The following is a 26,835-nucleotide window of genomic DNA, read 5'->3' on the forward strand; positions in this document are numbered from 1 at the left end:
TTTTCAATCCTCTCTGGCCTGTTATTTGAAGGAGCTTTTATGTTCAATCCAGTGCGTGTGTGCGCATGTGTGTAACTGCCCCAGCATTTTTCCTAGATATATCAATTTCCCCTAAATAAACCTCAAGAATTACAATTTCTCCCTAAATAAACTCAATAATTCATACTTAAGCCGTCTGGAATCCATTTTATCAATTCTTTGTTAACAATAGGGTAAGGGGGTTGGAGAGAGGGCTTAGCAGTTATGGCGCTTGCCTGTGAAACCAAAGGACCCAGGTTCGTTTCCCCAGGACCCACATAAGCCAGATGGATAAGGTGGCACATGCATCTAGAGTTCATTAGCAGTAGCTGGAGGCCCTGGAACACCCATTTTCTCTCTCTCTCTTTCAAATAAATATATTTTAAAATAGGGTAAAGACCCAATGTTGGGGTTCCAAAGGTTGGGGGGGGGACTCCTCCTGAACTTCCAAATCTTGCATAATTGTGACCTGTAGCTGGCTCATGTGCTCTTTTGGATTTTGTGCAGATTCCTAGTCCCAGGGTCACCTGTCCTTCAGTTATTCCACTCCTGATCCCACCAGCCCTTTCTGCTCCTACTTTACATTTTTTAAATTTATTTACTTGACAGAGAGAAAGAGGGAGAAAGATATAAAAAGAATGGGTGTGCCAGGGCCCCCAGCCACTGCAAACGAACTCCAGATGCATGTGCCCCTTGTGCATCTGGCTTACATGGGTCCTGGGGAATCGAACCTGGGTCCTTTGGCTTTGCAGACAAATGCCTTAACTGCTAAGCCATCCCTCCAGCCCTGACTTCTCTTTAAAAATGTAAAATAGGGGCTGGAGGGATGGCTTAGTGTTTAAGGTGCTGCCTGCGAAGCCTAAGAACTGAAGTTCGACTCCCCAGAACCCACGTCAGCCAGATGCACAGATGATGCATGCGCACAAGGTCATGCCCATAAGGTGGCACACGTGTCTGAAGTCTGAATGCAGTGGCTAGAACTGGCATGCCAATTCTCTCTCTCTCTCTCTCTTGCTCTCTCACAAAAAAAATAAGAAAAATAAGCTGGGCGTGGTGTGGTGCACACTTTTAATCCCAGCACTTGGGAGGCAGAGATAGGCAGATAGCCATGAGTTCGAGGCCACTCTGAGACTACATAGTAAGTTCCAGGTCAGCCTGGACTAAAATGAGACCCTACCTTGAACCCCACCCACAAAAAAAAAAAACAAACAACAAAAAAAAAAAACCACACACACACACAAAGAAGTAATACTTCTTTTTTTTTCTGGTTTATTCAAGGTAGGGTTTCACTCTAGTCCAACTTGACCTGGAATTCACTATATAGTTTCAGGGTGGCCTCCAACTCATGGCAATCCTACATCTGCTTCCCAAGTGCTGGGATTAAAGTCATGCGCCACCATGCCCAGCCTTTTTGTTTTTGTTTTTCAATGTAGGGTCTCACTGTAGCCCAGGCTGACCTGGGATTCACTATATAGTCTCAGGCTGGCCTCCTACCCCTGCCTCCTGAGTGCTGGAATTAAAGGTGTGCACCACCACATCAGGTTTAAGTGATTTTTTTTAAAGTATTTTTTATTCATTTGTATTTATTTGAGAGCAACAGACAGAGAGAGAAAGAGGAAGAGAGAGAGAGAGATTGAGAGAGAGAGAGAGAGAGAGAATGGAAGCGCCAGGGCCTCCAGCCACTGCAAATGAACTCCAGACACGTGCATCCCCTTGTGCATCTGGCTAACGTGGGTCCTGGGGAATAGAGCCTTGAAACAGGGTCCTTAGGCTTCACAGGCAAGCACTTAACTGCTAAGCCATCTCTCCAGCCCTTAAGTTATAGTTTTAAAAAAGACAAATTAAAGCCAGGAGTGGTGGCACACGCCTTTAATCCCAGCTCTCAGGAGGCAGAAGTAGGAGGATCGCTGTGAGTTTGAGGCTACCCTGAGACTACGCAGTTAAATCCAGGTCAGCATGAGACAGAGTGAGACCCTACCTTGAAAAAACAAAACAAAAAGACAAATTATACAATTCTGATCTTACATCTCTAGTAGAAGATGAGCCAGGCAAAATAAAATTTTTCAGGGCTATTTTGAAAAAAAATTATTTATTTGGAAGTAGAGAGGAAAGAAGAGAGAGACAGACAGAATGGGCGCACCAGGGCTTTCACTCACTGCAAACGAACTCCAGGTGCATGTGCCAATTTGTGCAGCTGGATTTATGTGGTCCTGAGGAATCGATCTGGAGTCATTAGGATTTGCAGGCAAGCACCTTGATTGTTACTGAGCCATCTCTCCAACCCCTCCAATGGTGACTTTTAGCACGCTGTCAACCACTTTACAGAAATATTTTTCCCAAATAAACTTTGGATTTGATCTTTCAGAAGGTACACTTAGCTCTGATTCTTCAAACTCTGGGATGAACCCAGGGAAAGAAATAAAACTTTTAAGAAACATAGTGAGTTTCGATACATGACAGTAAAAGTTTAGGAATCCTTAAGGTTTGTCTGCAAACTTTTTTTCTCCTGCAACAGATTAATACAGAGAAACATTTTTAAAAAACATTTTATTTATTTGCAAGGGGAAAGAAAAAAATGGGCCTATCACTGCAAGCAAACTCCAGATGCACGGGGCAGTTTGTGCAGTTGGCTTTATGTAGGTGTTAGGGAATTGAACCTGAGCAGTCAGACTTTTGGAAGCAATCTCCTTTAACTGATGAGCCATCTCTTCAGCCCAAGAAGCACTTGTATTATAGAAATCTTCAATCCGGTATTGTACAAACGACTGGGTCTGTTCTTTCCATTCTGGGGAACATTTTCTGGTCCCCATTGCTTTCTGATGTTTACTGGTTTTTTGATGCTCTGGTTTTATTCCTCCAGGACTATTTGTTTACTTAGTCTTTTAATATAAATTCTTATTTTATATTAATCATAACAGGTTATTCTCTTTTATCCCTCATCCCAGCTCCTGTTTCTCTGGAGACCCTCCTCAGTCAGTCCCTGGTGGGGGGGGGGGTAGCAGGGGACCGTGCCTCAGGATATTCCTACCCACTCTGTGGCTCTTGCAGCCTTCCCACCCCCTCTTCCACAGTGTTCCCTCAGCCACAGCAGACCTGGTGGCAGTCTAATTTAGTGTTGAGTTCTCTGTAGCCTGTTTTGATAGGTTTTGATTGATAGAATTTTGTCACCACCAACCTGGGGCTGGTTGCCAGGCTAGCAGTAAGAGCAGCGTTCATGGCATCACTTCCCCTGCAGGTTCTCCCTGGCTGTGACGGTGTGGTAGAGGTGGCACATCTCCTGGAGGGCAGTTGGCTAACTTCTTGTTTTACAAATGGAACTTGGTTCTCTCTCATTTTTCTCTGCCATCTGTAAAACAAAGCAGATTCCCCAAGACTGGGAGCAGCTTGAGTTAAAGGGAGAATGTGCCTGCTGTAGTGGCACATGCTTTAATGCTAGCCCTCGGGAGACTGAGGTAGGAGGATCACTATGAGTTCGAGGCCAGTCTAAGACGACATAGTGAATTCCAGGTCAGCCTGGGCCAGAGGGATCCCCAGCCGTGAGAAAACAAAAAAGAAGTATGCAAATTTGAAATTTGAGAGATTTTTCTTTTTCTTTCTTCTTTCCTTTTTTTTTTTTTAATGTGCAAGTCCACTATTCTTTTCTAGAGTGCAGTGGAGAAGACTGACAATGAGATTCTGGCTTGGTTTCCAGACCAGATATGAGCTCTCTCTCACTGAGCAGGCCTCATGTTCAATCAGAGAACAGTTGGTTACCCTCAGAGGCTGTGTGCCACTATCGCGCAAGTGCGTATTTCTTGACAGGCTGGTTGATTCGATAGTCTGAAGGGTCTCCTGCTTGCTCATGCTGTTGGTGACCGTTTTCCTCCAGTGGCTCCCATAGGGCTCTCAGCACTATGAGGACCAGCCAGGTGGGAGCTACTTTCCCTTTTGGTTCCAGCATGACATTCTGACGTCCTTCAGCAACAGCGCCTTAGCTTGGCTCTGGCAGCTAATCAAGAGTTTTGGCAGTGACTTGCATTGTTTGGGGACCATGGGGATCTCACTGTGGGGGACAACCCAATTCTGGGCCTGGGAATTTACCTGCCAGAATCCCCCCCACCCTAGGTAGGGTCTCACTCCAGCCCAGGCTGACCTGGAATTCACTATGTAGTCTCAGGCTGGCCTGGAACTCATGGCGATCCTCCCTCCTCTGCCTGCCAAGTGTGGAGATTAAAGGCGTATGCTACCGTGCTGGGCTTTAGAGCCCATGGTTTTAAAGTTAAGCTTTTTCCATCTTTTTTTTCACCCCCTTTATTAGTGGTTACATCTTGTAGAATGCTAGCCAGAATAAAGGTTTCTATGGAGCTGATTTATGGTTTTTAAAAATAATTTATTTTATTTATTTGAGAGGGAGAGAATAAGGCAGATGGAGAATGAGTGTGTCAGGACCTCTAGCCACTGCAAGTGAACTCTAGATGCACGCACCACCTAGTGCATGTGGCTGTAAGTGGGTAATGGGCAATGAAACCTGAGTCTTTTGCCTTAACCTCTAAGCCATTTCTCGAGTACCGCCCCCCCTTTTGATGGTTACTTAGGCACTGCTTCATGAAAATTCAAATAAAACTGTCTGTTGCTTTCTTTGCCTAGAATTTTAAAAACTACTTAAGAGAACCCTTCTGACCAGTTAGAATGATTTTAAAAGACTTTTTTTTTTTTTTAATTTTAGGGCTGAAGAGATGGCTTAGCGATTAAAGTGCTTACCCACAAAGCTTAAAGACCCTGGCTCCATTCCCCAGTTCCCAGTAAAGCCAGCTGCACAATGTGGTGCATGACTTTGGAGTTTGTCTGCAATGGCTAGAGGCCCTGGCATGCCCATTCTCTTTCTGTCAGTCTACTTCTCCTTGTAAATAATTCAAAATATTTAAATATATACACATATACGTATACATACACACACATATTATATATACATAATATATATATGTAGAATATATAGAATATAATATATATTATATATGTGTGTGTGTGTGTGTGTGTGTGTGTGTGTGTGTTATTTGGGGCCAAGGCGATGGCTTAGCGGTTAAGGTGCTTGCCTGCAAAGCCAAAAAGACTCAGGTTCGATTCCCCAGTACCCACATAAACCCAGATGGAACAAGATGGCGCAAGTATCTGGAGTTTACTTGCAATGGCTAAACGCCGTGGCATGCCCATCTTCTCTCTCTCTGACTCTCTCTCTCTCAATTAAATAAAATATTAAAAATATTTTATTTGCACATGTGGGGGAGGGGGTGCGCCAGGGCCCTTTGCAACTGCAAATACCAAATACGGTTTATGTGCGTCCTCAGCTATCAGGTTCTGCCAGCAAGAGCTTTGAACCATCTTCCCAGCATCTTTAAGACTTTTTCCTATTTACAGTTTTGGTTAACTATTTCAGCAACTGCCTTTGTAAAATCACCTCACTTCAGATGACCTAGGCAAGACTACTGAGCACATCCCATTTCAAGAAAGAAAAAAAGGGGCTTGCACCGTCTGAACTTCTGCCTAGTCTTTGGTAAGTGCCATCCCCGTTTCTCATTGATTGAAATTGGGTCTCCTGTGTCCCAGATTGTCCTGGACCTGCTCGCTGGGCAGCCGCATTTCCTCGAACTCTGGGTCCTGGGCGCTGGGATTAAAGGCTCGCACCCCCGTGCCAGCTTCCTCCCCTCTTGCGAGCTAGGTTTCAGTCCGGTTTGTGCAAGTTTGCTAGGTTTAGGTCAAGACCTTCGCTTCCTGAAAGGCTGCAGTTACTGGACGTCGTTCCCATTTCCCTCACGGGTCCCTCGACCCTGCGCCGTCAAGAACCAACAGGCGCGGTTCCAGAATCATCTATGAAGACTCAGGGCTGTGAACACCGGGGCCTGGAGTCCTTCTTGACTTTCTGGCTTGTGGGGGGGGGGGGACGGCTTTCCTTGCGCGCTTCTGCGTGAAAAACACAATCCCCGCAAGGGTCAGGCGTGCTGGGCGCTGTGGGGGCGGCGGGGGGGGGACGTCGAGGCCGGGCGGGGGGGGACGTCGAGGCCGGGCGGGGGGGGGACGTCGAGGCCGGGCGGGGGGGACGTCGGGGGGGGACGTCGAGGCGGGGGGGGGACGTCGAGGCCGGGCGGGGGGGGGACGTCGAGGCCGGGCGGGGGGGGACGTCGAGGCCGGCTTGCCCCGCCCCCGCGCGCGCCGGCGCAGGCCCCGCCCCCTCGGCCGCGGGGGAGGGCGTGGTGGGCGTGGCCGCAGTCTCGCGACCCGAGCCGAGGCCGCGGGCGAGGAGGAAGGGCGGGCGTCTGTGGAGGGAGCCGCGCCGAGCCCGCCGCCGCCGCCGCCGCCGCCCGCCCCCAGCGCCGCCTCCGCAGCCTGCGCCGCCGCGATGGCGGAGGACAGCGAGTCTGCGGCCAGTCAGCAGAGCCTGGAGCTGGACGACCAGGACACTTGCGGCATAGACGGGGACAATGAGGAGGAGACCGAGCACGCCAAAGGGTAGGGGGCGGCGGGGGGAACGGGCGGGAGCCGCGCCACCTCGGGGCTCGGGCGCTCGGCTCGCCGGGCTCGGCGGCGCTCGCTCGTCCCGACGCCGGCAGCACCGCGAGCTCGAGGCCGCCGGGCCCCGCCGAGAGCGCGCGCTGCCGCCCCCAGGCCCCGGGCTGGCGCGGAGGCCGGGACTCGGGCGCCGGGGCCCGCGACGCGGCTGTCACCTGCCGCGCGCCCACGCCGGCCGGCCTCACCCCGCCGGCGGCCCTGCGCGCGGCTCCCGGGGGGGAACCCCGGAGGGGCGCGGCGCCCTTCCTCCCTCCCTCCCTTCTTTCCTTTGTGGCCCCGGCGCGTGGGATGAGAGCAGCGCTCCTCACCCCTTGCCATCCTGAAGTCCTTGGCACCGCCCCCTCCCCCTCCGCCACTGGCCCAGGAAAGACCGCTCGAGCCGAACGGTGATGGGGACTGCAGTCTGGTGGCGGTGCCCCTTGTGGTGGGGACTGCAAGCAGGAGGACCCCCCCCGTGGTGGGGTCTGCAAGCAGGAGGCCCCCTGGTGGTGGGTCTGCAAGCAGGAGGCTCCCTGGTGGTGGGGTCTGCAAGCAGGAGGGATTCCCCCCCCCTCCGGTGGTGGTGGGGATGGCAAGCAGGAGGCGGTGCCCCTGGCGGTCTCCAGGCTGCTGGCGAACTGTGCAAAGTTCTTCCTCCCGAACCGGGCGAGGGGCGCCGGTGGGATCCCGGACCTTCAGCTTTGTGGCTTCCGTGCATCTCCGCAGAACTTTCTAGAGCCCTGATGTGTCCCTGGTCGGATTTCCCGCCGACCTTACGGTGGTGTCCTGCTTGCAAACCTGTTGTTTGATATCCAAAACCGAATCTACCATGTTTGTTTGTTTTTCTTCTTATCGCTTCGCACTTGGCCTTCTTTCTTTCCTGCGGACTTGATTTCAAACTCTTCGGTTGGAGAAGAGATTACTTCTGGTTAAGGCAGAATTGAAGTTCTACTCAGAGGCAGGGGTTGGGGATCATTTTAAATAAAGACTAAGGTCCTTTTATGGGTGCCATTTGCATCACCCTTTTACCCTGTTGGGTACAATGCTGTGGCATAGAGCAGTTGTTACTGCCCCTTGGAGGTGAGATTTTGCGAACCCTGGTGACTAGAAGTGGGTCAACCTAAAAACACGATAGGGAGGCCTGAATCACAGACGGCTTATTTATTCAGTTTACGGACTTATTGAAGTATTTCCATTCTGTTTAACAATTACTTGAAGATTTATTTATTTAAGAAAGGAACCTTCATTGACCTTTAAGGATATTATAAAATATTAATTCACAGGCCAAGAAAAAAAAGCTGACTTAAACATGAGTTGGCAAATTGCTTTTTATTTTCAGTGAGCACTTCAGTGGCAGCTGCAAGGACTGAATGTTGTTATTCATGTCTAGAGGTTTTTTGTTTTTCTTTTTTTTTTTTAAGACAGGAAATTATTCAGAAATCTGAGGCCGAGTTCTGTTTGTGCCGTATAGAAATTTACATCAGATAACTTCAGCACCTGTTTTCTTTCTGGGGAGACCCTAGTCTTGTCTTTCTCCCAATTTCTTAAGGTTCTTTGGTTGATATTCTAGGTTAGAGTTCAGTTAGGACTTCATTGCTTACACAGTTGAGGTTATCTATGGTACAAAGAATCTCATCTTTGCACCCATTGATCTGGGACTGTCCCCTGATGTCTTGCTGTATAAGCTGTGTGAAGTATAGCACCCAAAGGCATTTCCTGGCCCTCTTCAGAGGTTTTCAGCTTTCCACGTTAGCGTATTAATTATACATTAGTGTTGTTAATCAAAACTTAGCAATGCCCAGTGGACTGACTAGATTGTTTTAACCAAGAGCAGGTAATGCAGTAACAGCTTCTAGTGGGAAAAGAGTAATTTAATGGATTTATTGTAATACATTAAAATGTAAGATTAGTAAAACCTAAGTTCTTACTCTCATTGAGCTGCCTTTTTTAAAATTTGAACATAGTGTGACATGGGAAAATCATGTTTTATTTGGCTCGTGAGTTGAAAATTGTTTAGAAGAATCCTATGTTTAAGTGGCTCAAGTTTGTTAATGTTAGTTTGTTAAGACTCTTTGCACTTGACCTCTTCATTCTTGACCAATTTAAATAGCCATCAAATAATGAACCTTTGGGGGATGAGTAGGTAAGAAAATGATAGGCACATGCCATTAATCCCAGCACTCGGGAGGCAGAGGTAGGACATGCCATTAATCCCAGCACTGGGGAGGCAGAGGTAGGAGGATCGCCTTGTGTACATGGTGAATTCCAGGTCAGCCTGGGCTAAAAAGCAAACAACAACAAAAAGAAATTGATAGGTGATAGGCACACTTGCCACTTTCCAGTCAGTAGGCATTGGTATACAGAGCAGTCCTTTGCTCAATAGCTTCCTTGTGGCCTGAAAAAATTAATATACCCCCACTATTACATGTAATGCATTTATGAGTTGTTTTGATGTATTGTGTTGGAACTGTAGCTTCAATTAAAGGAAAAGTGCCCAAATGAGAGGGCCTGTTTTGCACTGAAATCTAAATACTACTGTGTATGCTTTTCTTGTATTCTTAAAGTTTTCTTTTATTTATTTATTTTTTGTCTGTGTGTGCGTGACACACTTTTGATGCTGTAATGAATGCCTTTACTGCTTTATGTGGGTGACTGGGAATTGAACCTCTGGCCAGTAGTCTTTGTAAGCAAGTGCCTTTAACTTTTAAGCCATATCTTTAGCCCCTAAAGTTTCTTTATGGACGAAAGAACACTATATACTGTGGATAATGCCAAAAGTCCATGAATGAAATACAAGATGTTTTATATTAAAAGTAATAGCATCAGTATTATAAAATACTTGAATCTCATTATATCTTATTTTGATGGAAAACATATTCTTTAACTCTTTTAAATTTATTTGAGAGAATATGGATGTGCCAGGGTCTGCTGCTGCAGCAAATGAACTCCACATGCTTGCACCACCTTGTATGTCTGGCTTTATGTGGGTACTGGGGAATTGAACTCAGGACAGCAGGCTTTGTAAGCAAGTGCCTTTAAACATAGAGCCATCTTCCCTGCTTCTCTTTAACTCTTTAATCCACCCAAATATGGAAACAGGATAGCACTGTAAAACATCAGTGTTTGCAGCAGAGGTTAAAGAGAGCTCATCCTGTGCAAGTGTGAGGAATCCTGAGAGACCGCTTGAGTTTAATTCCCCAGGAGCCACATAAACATCAGGGTTCGTCCTCCCCATCTGTAACCCCAGTCTCCTCCTCCCACAGGGGAGCCTAGACCTGAGAAATGCACGAGTTTGGTGGGGAGGGGAAATGGCTAGCTCTGTGATCAGTAAGACTGGCTTAAATATAGACAGGCAGAAGAGTGGTGGAGCAGGACACTCAACCATCTGCTCTGGTCACTACAGTCCAGGGCACCTCATTGAAGGCAAGTGCATGGGGTACTGTCTGGGCACATACATACACTGCATACATCACACACACCATATTTTACACACATGCACACACAAACAAAATATTCCATGAATCTTCAGAAAATGCGAGGGGCTGGGAGGGATGGCTTGGAGGTTAAGGCAAAGGACCCAGGTTCGATTCCCCAGGACCCATGTTAGGCAGATGCACAAGGGGATGCATATGTCTGGAATTTGTTTGCACTCATTCTCTCTCCCGCCCTTTCTCTATCAAATAAATAACGAAGAGAGATGATTGTTGGTTTCAGTTGGTGAGATTATATCCAAAGCAGTGTAGTTTTTATCTTCATACAATACATGGTAAATTAGAAGTAGGCTAATAGAGATGTACTTAGAAAGATCCTTTGACTAACTCGTTTCAACACGTTTTAAAGTTGGGATAAAGTAAGAAGGTCTCATTAAGGAGCTTGAGCCACCCTGAAACTTTTTGACCATATGAAAAGTAAGAACTGGAGTGACAATGATAGAAAAGAGGTTAGACTTTCTTGGTAACTTTCACGTTTAGGTGTGAGGTTAAGGAGATAATCTGACATCTTTAGTATTTAATTCTCAGCACACTGTTTATTTCTTTTGGAGGTTGGGTCACTGACCAGACATTCTTGTTGGGGAGTGGTGGGGGGGGGAGTAAACTGTTCGAGTCAGCAAAAGCTCATGATCTTGCATCCATGTGCTTTGTCTCCCATTTGTGAATACTCCAGGGGCCCGAAGCTAGCTTTACCTCATATGGTCATCACTGTGACAAATACCCAAGGGAATCAGTGAAGGAGGGAAAGATGTGTTGGGGCTCACTATCTCAAGCTGGATCTGTCCTTTGGGCAGAATCCTGGAAGGGAAGGATGTGAGGAGTGAAGTTGCTGAGCTCGTGGTCAGGGATCAGAGGGAGGTGGGGTGTAATGAAGCTGCAGTGTGCTTGCTAGACACCTACAAGGCTCTGGGTTTCATCCAGGACTGTGATGAGGTACTAGGGCTTCAGGAAAGGCTTTGAGCCCCAAACCCTAATTTTTTAACAAAGAATTGAACAAAATAGGCCTGAGAGGGCTTAGTGGTTTAAGGAGCTTGGCTACAAAACCTAAGGACCCAGGTTCGATTCCCCAGTACCCACGTAAGCCAGCTGCACAAGGTGGCACATGCGTCTGGTGTTTGTTTGCTGTGCCCATTTTCTCTCTCTCTTTTTCTCTTTGACTCTCTCAAATAAGTATTTTTTAAAAATTAAAAAAGACTGAGAAGGATAATTATTAGGGAAGTATAGTTAGGGAAGTACAGAACCAAGGAAAGACACCCATGTGGCTTGAAAGCCCACCGGTGGGCCTGGAAAAACCATGGAAAGGACAGCAAAGGTTCAAAGAGCCCCTGCTGGGTGGAAAGTGAAGGTTGGGGCCCACCTGGGGGAGCTCACCAGCAGCTGGGGGTTCCTGAGGGTCAGGCCAGGCAGCTGAGAGACCTCACCCTCTTTTTGCCTAGCCTGATGGTGGTGGGCTCTGCCTCCCTGTTCAGGTGAGCCTAGGGACAGCTGATTGGTTTGGGCTAGGGGCAGCCTCAGGAAGAGGCTGTCCTGTTCTGGTGCTGAACTTGACCAACCACAATGTTAGGGTTAGGTTTAAATCCTAGGAGAGACCTCCCTCTTAGAGGGGCCCAGGTTGTTTGTGGAAAAACAGATCTCCTTTAGGTAAGAGATAAGAAGTCAGATCATACTTTGATCCCTAGCAAGTACAGACTGCGAGGATAGGCCCAAAGACATTCCTGTTTCTTATTTTCAGGGACCCAGTCACCCTAACCCTAACTGCCTAAAAGAACTGCCCGACTCCCTCCCTCTCATTACCACATAAAATCAAGAAGTGTGCAAAATGTCTGTCTGTAATCCCCACCTGAAGAGAAGCTGAGGATGGTGAGTTTGAGGTCAGTGTGGACTCCATGCCCGACCCTGTCTCCAAAAAGGTATGCCCTTCAAAGGCACCACCAGTGACTTCCTCCAGCTGAGCCCTCCCTGTATTCTGTTTTCTCCATCTTCCAAAATAGCACCACTATGGGTTGGGGAGATGGAAATCAGACATTTGGCCTCTTTGTTTAAGTTGCAAACAAAATCAAATCTTTCTTACCATATTGACACTCGGAATGCTTATGCCCCATGCAAATTGATACTCATTTTTTTAAGCCATCTCTCTAGCCTCCATACTTTTTTTGTTGTTTTGGAGACAGGGTTTTAATGAACCTCAGGCTGTCCTGAATTCTCTGTAGCCCAGGCTGGTCTTGAACTCAGCAATCCCCTACCTCAGCCTCATTATTGCTGGAACTAAATGTTGGGCTGTGAAAGGCCCAGGCGTGAGGATGCCTGGGCCTTTCAGAGCCCAACAACTAAAGGCATGAACCACTGTGCCTGGCTTCATTTATAATTTTTTTTTCTGTATATTCATTGCATTTCGTGATTGGTTTTAATTTTTCTACAAGCATATCTTATACTTAGACTATATTCAACTTATTCCTCCCCAGTTCTCTCCCATTATTCCTATTCATTTCTCCCGTCTAGCATTAACTTTCAATCCTTCATACATAGATAATCTTGCGTAGCTGTATTGTAGCAGCCACACATGAGAGAAAACATGCCATATTTGTTTTTCTGAGTCTAACTTACTTCAATTATGATGATATCCAGGTATATCTGTTTTCCTTCAAACAACTTTTTTTTTTTTTTTCTTGAGGTAGGGTCTCACTCTAACCCAAGCTGACCTAGAACTTTCTGTGTAGTCTAAGCTGGCCTCTGATTCATGGTGATCCTCATTCCTTGGTCTCTCAAGTGCTAGGATTATATGTATGACCCACCATGTCTGGCAGATTCTTTTATTTTTTGAAAAATTTCTTTAAAATATTTATTTGAGAGAGAGAGGGAGGGGGGAAAGAGAGAGAGAGAGAAAGAGAATGGGTACATCAGGGCCTCTAGGTATTGCAAGTGAACTCCAGACTCATGTACCACCTTGTGCATTTGGGGTGCATCTGGGTTCTGGAGAATCGTATCTGAATCCTTTGGCTTTGCCAGCAAGTGCCTTAACTGCTAAGTCATCTCTCCAGCCCATATTCATTCTTCATGGCTGAATAAAACCCCATATTATATGTATAAAACATTTCGTTGATCTTTTCATCTACTGATGGTAACCTAGGATGATTCCATAACTTGACTTTTGTGAGTAATGCTTCAATAAATACTGATGTGTGAATACTTATGTGATATATTGATGTAGAGTCATTTTATATGTTACCAGGAGTGGTACAGCTGCCATATATATATGTGTGTAGGTTTTTGAAAAATTTCCATAGTGGCTATACTAATTTACATTTGTGCCAGCAATGTATAAGGGCTCCCGTACCCTTGTCTGAAATAGGAATTTTGGGATTCCTTACCAGTACACCAACACAAAAAGAAATTTGGGAATCCCAGCACTAGGGAGGCAGAGTTAGGAGGATCGCTGAGAGTTCAAGGCTACCCTGAGAGTACAGAGTGAATTCCAGGTCAGCCGGAGCTAGAGTGAGACCTACCTCGAAAAAGCAAAATAAATAAATAAATAAATTTGGGGTATCCCAGGTCCTTGTCTTACGAATTTAAAGAATTAAAATCCATAGACCAGACAGTAAGGTGTAGAGAGACTATTAAACTAAGAGGAAGAAGTATAGAGAGCACTTGCCTGTGGAAGGCAGGAGGGCTGGGGAGCCCACGCAGGAGTAGGAGTCTCCCCCTCAAGAGCCCAGCCGGGTTGACACAGGCTTACCAAAGCAGGGGCCTGGAAGTTGAGGAGGGGTAGAAAGCCAAAAGAGAGGCCATGTTTGTAATCTTCTGTAGTGGGCTTTACCTTTTGGCTTGGGTGGGTCTGACAGAGAGCTGATAGGTGTGGACCCCGGAGTGCTAGTTTAGGAAGAGGCCAGACAGGACACCAAGTTTGGGGGCTGAGCTGAACCTACCCCAATGCCTGGGTCAGATTTAAACCTGGATTCTAGAATCAGGCTGTTTATGGAAAAACAGATCGGTGTAACTCCTTTAGATAAGACATAAGGAGAAGCCAGAGCCTTCTCTGACTTCTGGCAAAGTGGAGGTTGCTAGGGCAGGACCTGCTTTTTTACTTTGGGGTTCGGTTGCCCTAAACTGCCTCATATCCTACCCAGCGTTTGATGTTACTTTCTTAATGATAGCCATTCTGACTGGGCTGAGATGGAATCTGAATGTTATTTTAACTTGCTATTTCCTGATAGCTAAGAATATTGAACTTTTTGTGTGTTTATTTGCCATTTGTATTTCATCTTTGGAAAACAACCTGTTCATTTTATTAGCCCATATAATGATTTGGTTGTTAGGCTTTGTGGATTCTAGATAATAGTCCTCTGTCAGATGTATAGCTAGCAAAATTTTTCTCTTTGTGCAGGCTGCCTCTTCTCTTGTTTCTTTTGCTGTGCAGAAGCCCTTTAATTTCATGCAATTCCTTGTCAGTTCTCGGTATTATTTTCTGAACTATTGTAGTCCTTTACAGAAAGTCCTTGCCTGTACCTTGAAGTGCTTGCCTTGCTTTTTCCTTCAGTAGTTTCAAATCTATTAAAGTCCTTGATCTATTTTGGTTTGATTTTGTATATTATATATATATATATATATATATATATATATATATATATATATATATATATATATATATGGAACAGGTGATACAGATCTAGTTTCATTCCTTTACATGTAGATGTCCAGTTTCGCTAGTGTCTTTTGTTTGAAGGGGCTGTCTTTCCCCCAGTGTGTATTTTTGGGATCTGTCAAAAATCAAGTGGCTGTAGCTATATGGATTCATTGTGGGTCTTCCATTCCCTTGATTGAAAAGTTTGATTTTGCACTAGCATGCTTTTTCTTTGTTATAGCTCTGTGATATATCTTGAAATCAGAGAATGAAACCTCCTGCATTGTTCTTTTTTGCTCAAGGTTGCTTTAGCACCTTGAGCTCTTTTGTACTTCCATACTCATTTTAAGATATTTTTTCTATTTTAGTGTAGTCATTGGAATTTTGAAGGGGATTGCATTGAATCTGTAGATGGTGTTTCATAATAGACTACAATTATTTTTCTTAGAGAAATAGAAGATACAGCCTAGTGTGGTGGTGCACGCCTTTATTCTCAGCACTCAGGAAGCAGAGGTAGAAGGATCACCATGAGTTCAAGGCCACCCTGAGAATACATAGCGAATTCCAGGTCTGGGCTACAGTGAGACCCTATCTCGAGAAGAAAACAGAGAAAAAAGATGCAGTTCTTCATCCAGATAAAAACTAAGGAATTCCTTTTGTTTTTTTTTCTTCTGGTTTTCCAAGGTGAGGTTTCACTCTGGCCCAGGCTGACCTGGAATTCACTATGTAGTCTCAGGGTGGCTTCGAACTCACAGCAGTCCTCCTACCTCTGCTCCCCCCTCCCCCGCAGTGCTGGGGATTAAAGGCGTGTGCCACCGCGCCTGGCTAGGAATTCTTTTGTTTTTTGTTTTGACACACCAGGTGCTTTAGAACTCACTGGGTAGCCCAGTCCTCCTGCCCTAGCCTCCCCAGTCCTGGCATTACCAGTGTGAAGTGCCATACTCATCTTGGCCTTCTGTAGTAAAGACACAGCCTCTGTCCTGCCAGCTCTGGTTTGGCAAACGAACGCTGAATATGCTCTTTGTGCAGTCTATCTGCTTTATCTGCTGTCCAGATCGACTGGGACCATTCCCTCAAGCATCTGCCCAGGAGCAGTAAGAGATGTTTTTTTAGCGTGGAAGATTCCAAGGATAATTAGAAGCTGTGCTTTCTGAAAATTGATCTGTTATTAAATGTTTAACTCTAAATGGAAAGATGTATTAACAGCCCTTGCTCAGTTCACGAAATACTGTTTTAAGTGATTGAATGTCATGTTTGGCCCAGAACAGACTTCTCTTAGAGGTTGTGCTGTGGTTATAAGTTTAGGACACATACTTTGCAACCTTTCTTAGTTGCTGCCAATATATACTATAACTATACTAGTTAAAAATCACTTTATTTTTATAGAGTTAAGTTCTGTTCAAGTTCAAGAAAGGAGATTGCTTTGTTGGTTTATTGTGTCATTTGAAAATAAATGTTCGTCATTTTTACTGGTTAAGTGAGTAAAATGTGTTAAGTAAAAATTCAGAACTAGGGGCTGGAGAGATGGCTCAGTGGTTAAAGGCACTTGTTTACAAAGCCTGGTTCGATTCTCTAGTACTCAGATAAAGCCAGATGCATAAGTGTTGGGTGCATCTCTTATTTGTTTGTAGTGGCAAGAGGCTCTGTTATGCCCATTCTCTCTCTCTCTCTCCCCTCCCCCCAGAAAAAAAAGTATTTTTAAAAATTTTAATTTAAAAGACAGAGAGCATGAAAATCCTTGGTTATTGTGTTTTCTGAGATTCTAGTTTAACAGTTTAATCCACTTTTTATTATGGGTGTGATTAGTATAAAGAAGATTGTGCTTAATAGGGTTCATTTATAACCCTGTGTTTTCACTGACCATTAGTATTGTCTGCTAGCACTTCCTGAGGCAGTAGATGTGCCCAGTGAGTGTGGCTACTAGGACTGCAGGAAATCATTTTTATTTTATTTTTCACAATTTAATATGTGTGTGTGTGTGTGTGTGTGTGTATACATATATATACACTGTATGTATATACATACATACACACACACACACACACACACACACACACACACACACTGTATTTTGACACCATAGTCACTGTCAGCTTTCTCCCCTTTTATGTCTTTACAGTAATCTGTCCATTGCCAAAAGAAACTTCTGTGATCCAGGTTGAGGGCAGCAGTAGTCTGTGGGAACATAAATATTCAGAAGGCAGTTTGTATAGCACTGAATTGTAGATTCCCCCTTTAGGGCCTGTGGAGGCCCTCCTGAGCCACACTGCTAACCTGATTGAATGGTACCAGGCATGAATTCCCTCCTGTGGAGTGGGCCTCAAATCCAGTCAGAAAACAGGTGGTCACCCACCTTCAGACATAGCAACTTCAGGGCACTGTGAAAACCAGCCAGCAAGGAGGAAATGTCTGCTTGGAACCGAATTTATTTTTTCATTTGTATATGTGGTCAGTCTCTTCCCCCTCTCCCTCCCTCCCCTCCCCCTCCCCCCCCCTCGCTCGCTCACGCACGCAGGTCAGAGGTCAATATCAGGTGTCTTCCTCAATCACTGTACACATTTTTTTTTTTTTTTTTTGAGTCTGGAGCACATTCTCCTGTCTGTCCCTAACACTAGATGTGTGCCACAACTTTGGACTTCCACATGGGATCTGGGGATCTGAACACAGGTTCTCCATGCTTATGCCATTATTGACTGAACCATTTCCCTAGCCCCAGGAACTGAACTTTTAATTCAGTTGGTAATTTTAATTAAGTTAGTTAAAATGACCTTGCACAGCTGATGGTTATGAGATGGAGTGGATCTTACCATGCCTTTGAGTTTTGTTTTTGTAGTACTCAAAACATTACATTTATTTTCCTTTGGAACGAAATTAGGTAATCAGGATTGAACCCTCACTGTGGGATTAGTAATGAAGAGACCAGACTGTCTCTCCACCAGGAAGAGTCCTTATTGGAACCCAGATTGTGGGCTTGTAGCCTCTGGGACAGTTTAGAAATCAAGTAACTCTGCTGTTCAGGTACCCAGTCTCCGTATTTCGTTACGGCAGCCTGAGCTGACAAGGACACACCTCAAAGCATACCTAGGGTGCATGGAGAGCGAGCCCTGATTCTTGTAGGATCTGGTACATTGCACACATTCAAAACTTAGTGAAGATTGAATGCATTTCAGTGTCTTGTAATCCCAATTGACAAAGTAATTTTGAAGTTTTTAAATTTCCACCTAGGTGCATTAGGTATATGCGCAGATTTTAAAAAATTGAGTACGAGGCCACCGTGAGACTAAATAATGAACTCCAGGTCAGCGTGGACCACAGTGAGACCCTACTGCAAAAAAACAAAGTCTTGCTGTGTATGGCAGGCTGCTCTTCCTGCCCTGGCCTCCCAGGCGCTGGTTTGACTATACATTTATTAGTTGAGTTTTATGACATACGGGACCCAAGCTGAATTTTTGAACTTATGGTTATGCTTTATATATCCATCCATACATAACACACATTATTTTCTCCTTGAATTATTACAGTAACAGATGACTTAACATGGTTTCACTAACTTCTTTAGGTTCCCTTCTGGATTTGCATGCATTTTTTTCATTTGAGGGTTTCACATTCACCTCGATTCCTGGAGAACAGTGCCATTTGTATCCTTACGTACGTGGTTGTGACCATTGACTTTGTCCTTAGAAATGCATTTCTTTTTCTTTCCTTTACCTCTCCTCTTCCCCTCTCTTTTGAATCGATTTCTCACTTGTTTTCTACAACTCTGCCCATTCATCTGAGCCAACAGTTGCACGGGTTACCTTTGCTGTCTCCTGCAAGCCAAGGACCTGCCCTGTTCCCGAGGCTCCTCAGTCCTCCTCACAGACTTGCACGCAAGGCACTCGTTCCTCATCAGGAGGCTTTTTGCCCTCCTCGTTCAAATTGCTTTTATGGGGAAAGTGACACAGTACTTTTCCATTCCCTGCAACCCCAAGGATTTTATCCAAATAGGGGACATTCCTTTAATAAAGAGTTACCTAGCTCTTAGATTAGCACTGGGATGTATAAATGAAGAATAAAAATGAAAAACTAATAGGCAAGAATATTTAGAGATAGAATTTGGAAGGCATATCAAATGATTAACTTTGCATACAATATTACTAAATAAAACAGTCAAATATTAAAATGAATCACATTTGGGGGGAAAGGTGTTCTTTTTTTAAACTTAATTATCTCTCTTTAGAAAGGCCCAGAAATGATAAAAGTCACATGTTAGTATTTATCAGCTATTCTAACAGGGAAAAATTCTTTTTGAGCAAGAATGAGAAAGGGCTATGAGAATAGGGCAGTTTTAGTCAGGCATGGTGGCTCATGCCTTTAATCTTAGCACCTGGGAGGTCTGAGGTAAGAGAATAATTGTGGGTTCTATGCCACCTTGGACTAGCGTGAGGCTGCTCAAAATACAAAAAAAAAAGTCAATGTTTTAGTAATTTGGACTACCATGAAGGACATACTCTGGTGACATCCTCAAGCTTTTTTGTTTCATTTTTCTACTTGTTCTGTTCATTGTTTATCTTCAGGAAGAATTTTAACTAAGATATACAGAGGGGAGCTAAGGTATTTGTTGAATGGCTGAATAATTTGTATTCAACCTTTATATTTTATGTAATGACATTAAAAGATACTTTTTATTTTTATTATTTATTTGAGAGAAAGAGAGATAAAGAAAGAATGGGTGTGCCAGGACCTCCAGCCACTGTAGAAAAACTCCAGACACATGTGCCACCTTGTGCATCTGGCTTACTTGGGTCCTGGGGAATTGAACCTGGGTCCTTGGGCTTTGCAGGCAAGTACCTTAACTGCTAAGCTATGCCTCTAGCCTTTTTTTTTTTTTTTTTCAAGGTAGGGTCTCACTCTAGCCTAGGCTGACCTGGAATTCACTATGTAATCTCCAGGTAGCCTTGAACTCATGAACTCATGGTGATCCTCCTACTCTGCCTTCTGAGTGCTGGGATTAAAGACGTGGGCCACCATGCCCAGTCCTTTTTTTTTTTTTTTTTTTTTTTGAGGCAAGATCATGTAGCAGTCCAGGCAGGCCTTGAACTTGCTATATATAGCTGAGGGTGGTGGCCTTGAATTTCTAATTCTCCTGTCTCTACCTTTCTAGTGCCACCCTGCCCAGGGATTGAACCTAGAGCTAGTTTCCTGTATGCCAGATAAGTACCCTACCAATTGAACTCTCTCTCCGGCCTGCTCTTGTTTTGTTTTTAAAGGCAAGGTCTCACTCTAGCCCAAACTGACCTGGAACTCACTAATACACTGTGTAACTCAGACTGACCTTGAACTCATGGTGATATTCCCACTTCCGGAATGTTGGGATTATAAATGTGAACCACCAAGCCAAGCTCTCCCAGCCCACCTAAATTTTAAAACTCACTTTATTAACTTCTTCTGTTCTGATCTTGGTTTCTTTGCAAGTAGTGGTTTTGCTTTAGAAGCCATACTGTGTGTTTAATAGACTAAGGGAATTCCAGTGGATGTTGGATAAAATTCCATTGCAGTTTGATATTCTCTTCTTGTATGGTGTGGGTACCAAAATATATTGGCAATAATGAAGTAATTGTGGAAGGAAAAGGCCAGGGAGCTTGAAGGGTACTTACTTGGTTGCATTTATCTGTGGTAAGAAGCAGCATTTTGAAGGAACCTGGTATCTGTGGAAAGTGTTCCTTTAAGCTGGAAAGAAGCCTCAATAGTTTAAATCACTTGTTTCCAAAGCCGGATAACCCAGGTTGATTCCCTAGTACCTATGCAAAGCCAGATGCACAAAGTGCACATGCATCTGGAGCTCTTTTGGAGTGGCCAAGGGCATTAATATTCATTCATATTCTCTCTATATATATGTATATATGTATGAATGAATGAATGAATGAAACATATTAATATGCAAGGTTCAGTTAACAAACTGTAGAGCTGAAGCAAGCGAAGAGGATTGATCATAGAGGTCTTCTACCGCAGCAGGCCGTATTTTTTTTCTAGTCCCAGGCCATATTGTTCAGCTGTTTCCTAGAGCTAGCCACACTATCCCTAGCACTCTTGTAAATATTTAAATTGTTTGCTGACCCCTGGGCCACCTTTATTCAAGGCTCTGACCTCAGTAGCTGCAGCCACCTGCCCCTTGGCTGACTTGTGACTACCCTTACTTTGTGACCATACCCCTCATGTGCTGACTTTTGTGACTGCCCCTTACTTTGTGACCATGCCCCTCATGTGCTCACTCTTGTGACTACCCTAACTTTGTGACCATACCCCTCATGTGCTGACTTTTGTGACCACCCTAACTTTGTGACCGTACCCCTCATGTGCTGACTTTTGTGACTACCCTTACTTTGTGACCATACCCCTCATGTGCTGACTTTTGTGACTGCCCCTTACTTTGTGACCATACCCCTCATGTGCTGATTTTTGTGACTGCCCCTTACTTTGTGACCATGCCCCTCATGTGCTGACTTTTGTGACTGCCCCTTACTTTGTGACCATGCCCCTCATGTGCTGACTTTTGTGACTACCCTTACTTTGTGACCGTACCCCTCATGTGCTGATTTTTGTGACTACCCTAACTTTGTGACCGTACCCCTCATGTGCTCACTCTTGTGACCACCCTAACTTTGTGACCGTACCCCTCATGTGCTGACTTTTGTGACTACCCTAACTTTGTGACCGTACCCCTCATGTGCTGACTTTTGTGACTGTACCTCTTACGTGTTTCAAGCCTTCCAGAACTAAGACTTATCAGTGACTTGCAAGATGATACGGCCTTACATACTTGCTGCTTCAGTCCCCAGAGAAGGACAGTCTGAGTAGATGACATTACCACATGCCATCCATGCAGGAGCTGAATTCCTGTTGTGAGACAGCCACACAGCAGATGACAACAGCTCGGAGGTCAGCTTCCCACTTTAGATTCTGAGTTACCTGTGGGGGGAATAAATGGAAGAAATCAGCACTGGAATTACACAGTTGAGGCATATGACTAACAAAAGAAACCGTGTGATTTCAAGAGCCTGAACTGTAGAAAAAACCCACTTTTGAACTGGAGTGTACCCAAGATGTGTCCTTGACCTATAGTGAGAACACATTGGTGGCTCATAGTCATTTGTTTCCACCTCAGATAATTTTCCCAGCTAATGGGGTTGAATTCTTTTTCATTAGCAAGGCAATGGGATAGACTTTTTGGGTAAAAATACCTTTACTTTTTTTCATAGACTGAGCCAAAACCATGGGTTCTCTGCTAAGTAGCACCTCTTCTAGTGAAGTGATTTGTTATCCTAACCTGAGCACCAGAGCATTTTTGCACTCATGTTGTATTGAAAACTTATAGTCACTGGATGAAAGATAAATAGGCTCACAAAAGGGTGATCAAAGATTACAAATAGGCAGATCACAAAAGAACATCCAAAGATTGTCAGTAAAGTGGCCAGACCTGTAATCCCAGTGCTTAGGAAGCTGAGATAGAAGCATCGTGGATGGAGGCCAGTCTGGGCTAGAATGAGATTCCTGCCTTATAAGAAAGGTTATCAATCAATATACCTTAACAGATGGTGACCCAGTAGAAGTGCATAGGCAAGAAAGAATATAGTATAATAATTGTATCCATTCTGGGTCAAGATCTGCCCTTGCTGTTATTAGATGGGTGACTTTCAGTAGATTACTGAACTTCCCCATATTTCATTTTTCTTTTCTATATGGTGAGAATATGGTAGTATGTACTAAAATAGTATCACACACAGAAAAGGTCCTCAAATATTTGTTGGATGAATTAAAATCAGTTTTATAATCAGGAAGAAAAAGACAAGAGTCTGACAAAAAGGTAGGTAGGCTGAGCATTTGAATAAGCTGTTACAAAAGAGGAATTGGTAATAGGACTTAACCTCAAAGTAGTTAGGACAGTTTTCAAGGTCAATTCAGAGGTTCTTAGAAGGATGCCTGCCACATAGTATGGACTCTGAATTTTCAGTTGCTGTGACAGTGATGGGGTGATTGTAATGTGGGTGGCTATGGTGTTGTGATGGTGGTGATGGTGAGGTGGATGGTGATGATGAAGATGATGTTGGGTGGTGGTGGTAATGCTGTTGGGAGGTGGTGATGGTGAGGTGGGTGGTAGTGATGGTGATGTGAATGATGGTGGTGATGATAGTGGCAGTACTAGATTTTTCTTTCCAGCTTACATTCTCCTGGGTGTTACCTTTCTTCACTTGTGTCCAATAAAACTTAAAAGTTCTTGGCAAACTCAAGTGTGATGGTGCGTGTCTGTAATCCTAGCATTTGGGGGTGGAGGCAGGAAGATCAGGAGGTCATCTTCAACTATATAGTTAGCTTAAGACAGTCCTGGGCTATGTGAGACCCTCATCTTCAAAACCAAACAAAACAAGTCAGTGGATTAAGCGGAACACTTGAAAAACTCAGTTTATTGCCAGGTGTTGTGGCACATGTCTTTAAGTCCAGCACTTGGAAGGGAGGGGTAAGAGGATGGCCATGAGTTCAAGTGTGCCCTGAGACTACATAGTGAGTTCTAGGTCAGCCTGGGCTAGTGTGAGATCCTTCCTTGAATAAAACCAATAATAATAATGTTTATTGGCTACCAGGGCTGTTGCTATTTGCAGTACTTACTCAAATCTTTAGCCCCTTTTATCTTTTTCTTACTGATTTTTTTTTTTTTTTTTTTTTTTGGAGGTAGGTCTTGCTTTAGCCCAGGCTGACCTGGAATTCACTACGGAGTCTCAGGGTGGCCTTGAATTCATGGCGATCCTCCTACTTCTGCCTCCCGTGTGCTGGGACTAAAGGTGTGTACCACCACACCCAGCCAGAATCTTTTCTTTTTTCTTTCTTTTTTTTTTTTTTCAGAGAGAGAGAAATAGAGAGAGTGTGTGTCAGACTATGAATTGGCATGCAGGGCCTCCAGCCACTGCCAGCGAACTCCAGACGCATGTACTACCTTGTTCATCTGTATTACATGGGTCCTGGGGAATCAAACCTGGGTTCTTTGGCTTCACAGCAAACACCTTAAACACTAACCCATCTCTCCAGCACCTTCATGTAGTCTTGATCATATATCAAATTGCTGTGTATTGTGAGTTGTTATGGGCTGGAGCATGTATAAGTTAGTTTGTCACTGCTGGGACAAAAATACCTGGCCAGAGGTAATTTATAGAAGGGAAAGTTAACAGGTTTTTTGTTTTTTTGAGGGGAGGGAGCCATGATTATTGTTTTACATAAGGAGCTGGGGAATTTAGCCGAGGCTGGCAGACTTTACAACTGAGCACACATCTTTTTTTTTTTAATTTCTTGTTTATGTTTATTTATTTATTTGAGAGTGACAGAGAGAGAAAGAGGCAGATAGAGAGAATGGGCGTGCCAGGGCCTCCAGCCAATGCAAACGAACTCCATATGTGTGTGTCTTGTGTATCTGGCTTACATGGGTCCTGGGGAATTGAGCCTATAACCGGGGTCCTTAGGCTTCATAGGCAGGCACTTAGCCGCTAAGCCATCTCTCCAGCCCCACACATCTTTTTTTAAAAAAGAATTATTTAAGCCGGGCGTGGTGGCGCACGCCTTTAATGCCAGCACTCGGGAGGCAGAGGTAGGAGGATCGCCATGAGTTCAAGGCCACCCTGAGATGACAGAGTTAATTCCAGGTCAGCCTGGACCAGAGTGAGACCCTACCTCGAAAAACCAAAAAAAAAAAAAAAAAAAAAAAAAAAAAAAGAATTATTTATTTTCTTATTTATTTGAGAGAGGAAGGGAGAGAGACAGAGAATGGGCATGCCAGGGCCCCTAGCCACAGCAGATGAACTCCAAATACATGCATCTCCTCATACATCTGGTTTACATGGGTATTGGGGAATCAAACCTGGATCCTTAGGCTTTGCAGGCAAGCGCCTTAACTGCTAAGCTATATCTCCAGCCCATGAGCACATATCTTTAACCACTGAGACATCTCTGTAGCCCCTCAGCTGATACAGTTCCCAGGGGAAGTTTCATCATGTTGGGGGAGTCATGACACACCAGAGTGGGAAGCCTACTGGCATTTCATCACAGCCAGAAAGAGGGGGAGGGGTGGCAAGTGGGGCTGGGTTATAACACTTCAAGGCTCACTTCCAGTGATTCCTTCCTCCAGCGAGGCCCCATGTCCTAAAGGTTCTACAACCTTCGCAGACATCTCCACTAATGGGATCAGATGTTCAAATACATGAGCCTGTGGGGACATTTGACATTCACAGCAACCCAGGGCATGTTGCTTGTGTTTTGGCATTCAATTTCTCCACTTATTTTTTGAGACTAGCCCAACAGTCTACCCCTCCTCCTTTTGAGTATCAGAACCCTTTTTAAATTTCATTTATTTATTTATTTGAGAGAGAAAGAGGCAGAGAGAGAGGAGACAAATGGGTGTACCAGGGCCTCCAGATGCATGTACCCTCTTATGTATCTGGCTTACTTGGGTCCTGGGGAATTGAACCTGGGTCCTTTGGCTTTGTAGGCAAGTGCCTTAACAGCTAAGTCATCATCCCTCCAGCCCTCTTGCCCCTTTATTCTTATGAGCGGGAGCAAGGAGGGAAGGAGAAAGAAGGAGAGAATAGGTGCACCAGGGCCTCCAACCACTGTAATCGAACTCCAGATGCATGTGCCACCTTGTATGCATGTGTGACCTTGCACTTGAGCCACCTTGTGCATCTGGCTTACATGGGACCTGGAGAGTTGAACACGTGCTCAGGCTTTGCAGGCAAGTGCCTTAACCGCTAAGCCATCTCTCCAGCCCCAGTTTCTCCACTTTAAAAAGATATCTTATTTATACACAGAGACTGAGAGAGAGGATGAATGGGTGTGCCAGGGCCTCTAGCCACTATAGATAAACTCAATATGCATGCACCACTTTATCTGGCTTTATGTAGGTACTGGGGACTAGAACTTGGGTCATTAGGCTCTGCAAGGAGGTGCTTTAATGGCTGAGTCATCTCTCTTCAGCCCATTTTCTCCATTCTTGAACTGTAGTTTGTATCACAAGCATTTTAGTTGAGACTTCTACAGGCAATTCAGAAAATGCATGAAAATAGAAAAGATTACACTAATTCATAATCCTGTCATTTTCTATGCAGGAAATTGGCAGTAAAAAGGGAAAAGTAAACTATTCATGGTATGAAACTAATACTGTTTCTTTGTTTCACAATCAGAAGCTTCCGAGTGACCTTGTAATAGTCTTTAAAATACGACATTGTAGGGCTGAAGGTATGGCCCTCTCACTTGTACCCAGAACCTGCCGCTCTGGCTGCCAACTTTCCCTGTTGATTTGGAGCGATGGGATTACAGTCAGACTGACATGCCCACCTGGCATTTATGTGGGTGCTGAGGATCTAAACTCCAGTCCTCACTCCCAGCCCCTAACATTGCTTCTTGTCTTTGGAATTTCAGTACTTTAAATGATCTTTGAAGTTGCTCTTCCTGCATTAGTTATGAATGGCAAGGCCTCTCTCCTTGACCCTAACACAGTGGGAATTTATTTCTTAGCCATGTATCTGCCCTGAGCTGGTATTTTGGTGGATGGTGAAGGGCTCTTGCTCCTTTCATTCAAGGACTAGGTATCCTACGTTGTGTGGTTCTGCCATCCTCTTGCTTCACCCTTGGTCTGCATCCCATCGGCATGGAGGACGTGAGGACATGGCAGAGCCAACAGCAGCCATCACTGCTGCTTATGGTCCATGGACCAGAATTCAGTCAGTGGCCGCATGTGACTGCCAGGGGCCTGGGAACCGTGTCTACCTGTAAGCCTAGATAGCCTTCTGCATGGCACGACACGTTTCTGTGGTAGCTGCAGGGAGTTTTGCCTATGGACTTCAAGGACACTCACTAAGAATTTGCTGGTGAGTCAAGTTCAGTATTTGACCTTTCCACAGCTGAAAAGGAGCATGTTGGTTCCCACTTGAGGCTAGAACCATGCTGAAGCCTCCTGCGCCCTGCACAAGTCTGAAGCATCTGTACTTCCCAAGGTAGCAGAGTTGAGAACATATTTGTGGATGTTTGATGTGAATCTTGGATCTAGAAGTCATGTTAAAGCTGGAAAAATTTGTTGTGAAAAGGTGACGTGATTTCCACAGTTGGCCCTGAACAGTTACAAGTCCCAAACAGAATCTGGGTCTGGTTTTCTGCAGTGGATTTACG

General features: G+C 44.7%; 1 protein-coding gene across 5 annotated transcripts in view; it reads left to right on the forward strand.

The window, feature by feature from the left end:
- The first annotated feature begins 6,364 nt into the window (after positions 1-6,364).
- The window catches only part of Nmt2 (N-myristoyltransferase 2), a 53,020-nt gene continuing 32,549 nt past the window's right edge, over positions 6,365-26,835 (forward strand). For all 5 annotated transcript variants that reach the window (XM_045135038.1, XM_045135041.1, XM_045135043.1 and 2 more), the window contains exon 1: positions 6,365-6,501. In XM_045135038.1, coding sequence (XP_044990973.1) covers positions 6,392-6,501 — 110 coding nt within the window. In that variant the 5' untranslated portion in view covers positions 6,365-6,391. The remainder of the gene's footprint in view (positions 6,502-26,835) is intronic.

The sequence above is a fragment of the Jaculus jaculus genome, chromosome 15, assembly GCF_020740685.1.
Source record: "Jaculus jaculus isolate mJacJac1 chromosome 15, mJacJac1.mat.Y.cur, whole genome shotgun sequence".
NCBI classification, from domain to species: domain Eukaryota; kingdom Metazoa; phylum Chordata; class Mammalia; order Rodentia; family Dipodidae; genus Jaculus; species Jaculus jaculus.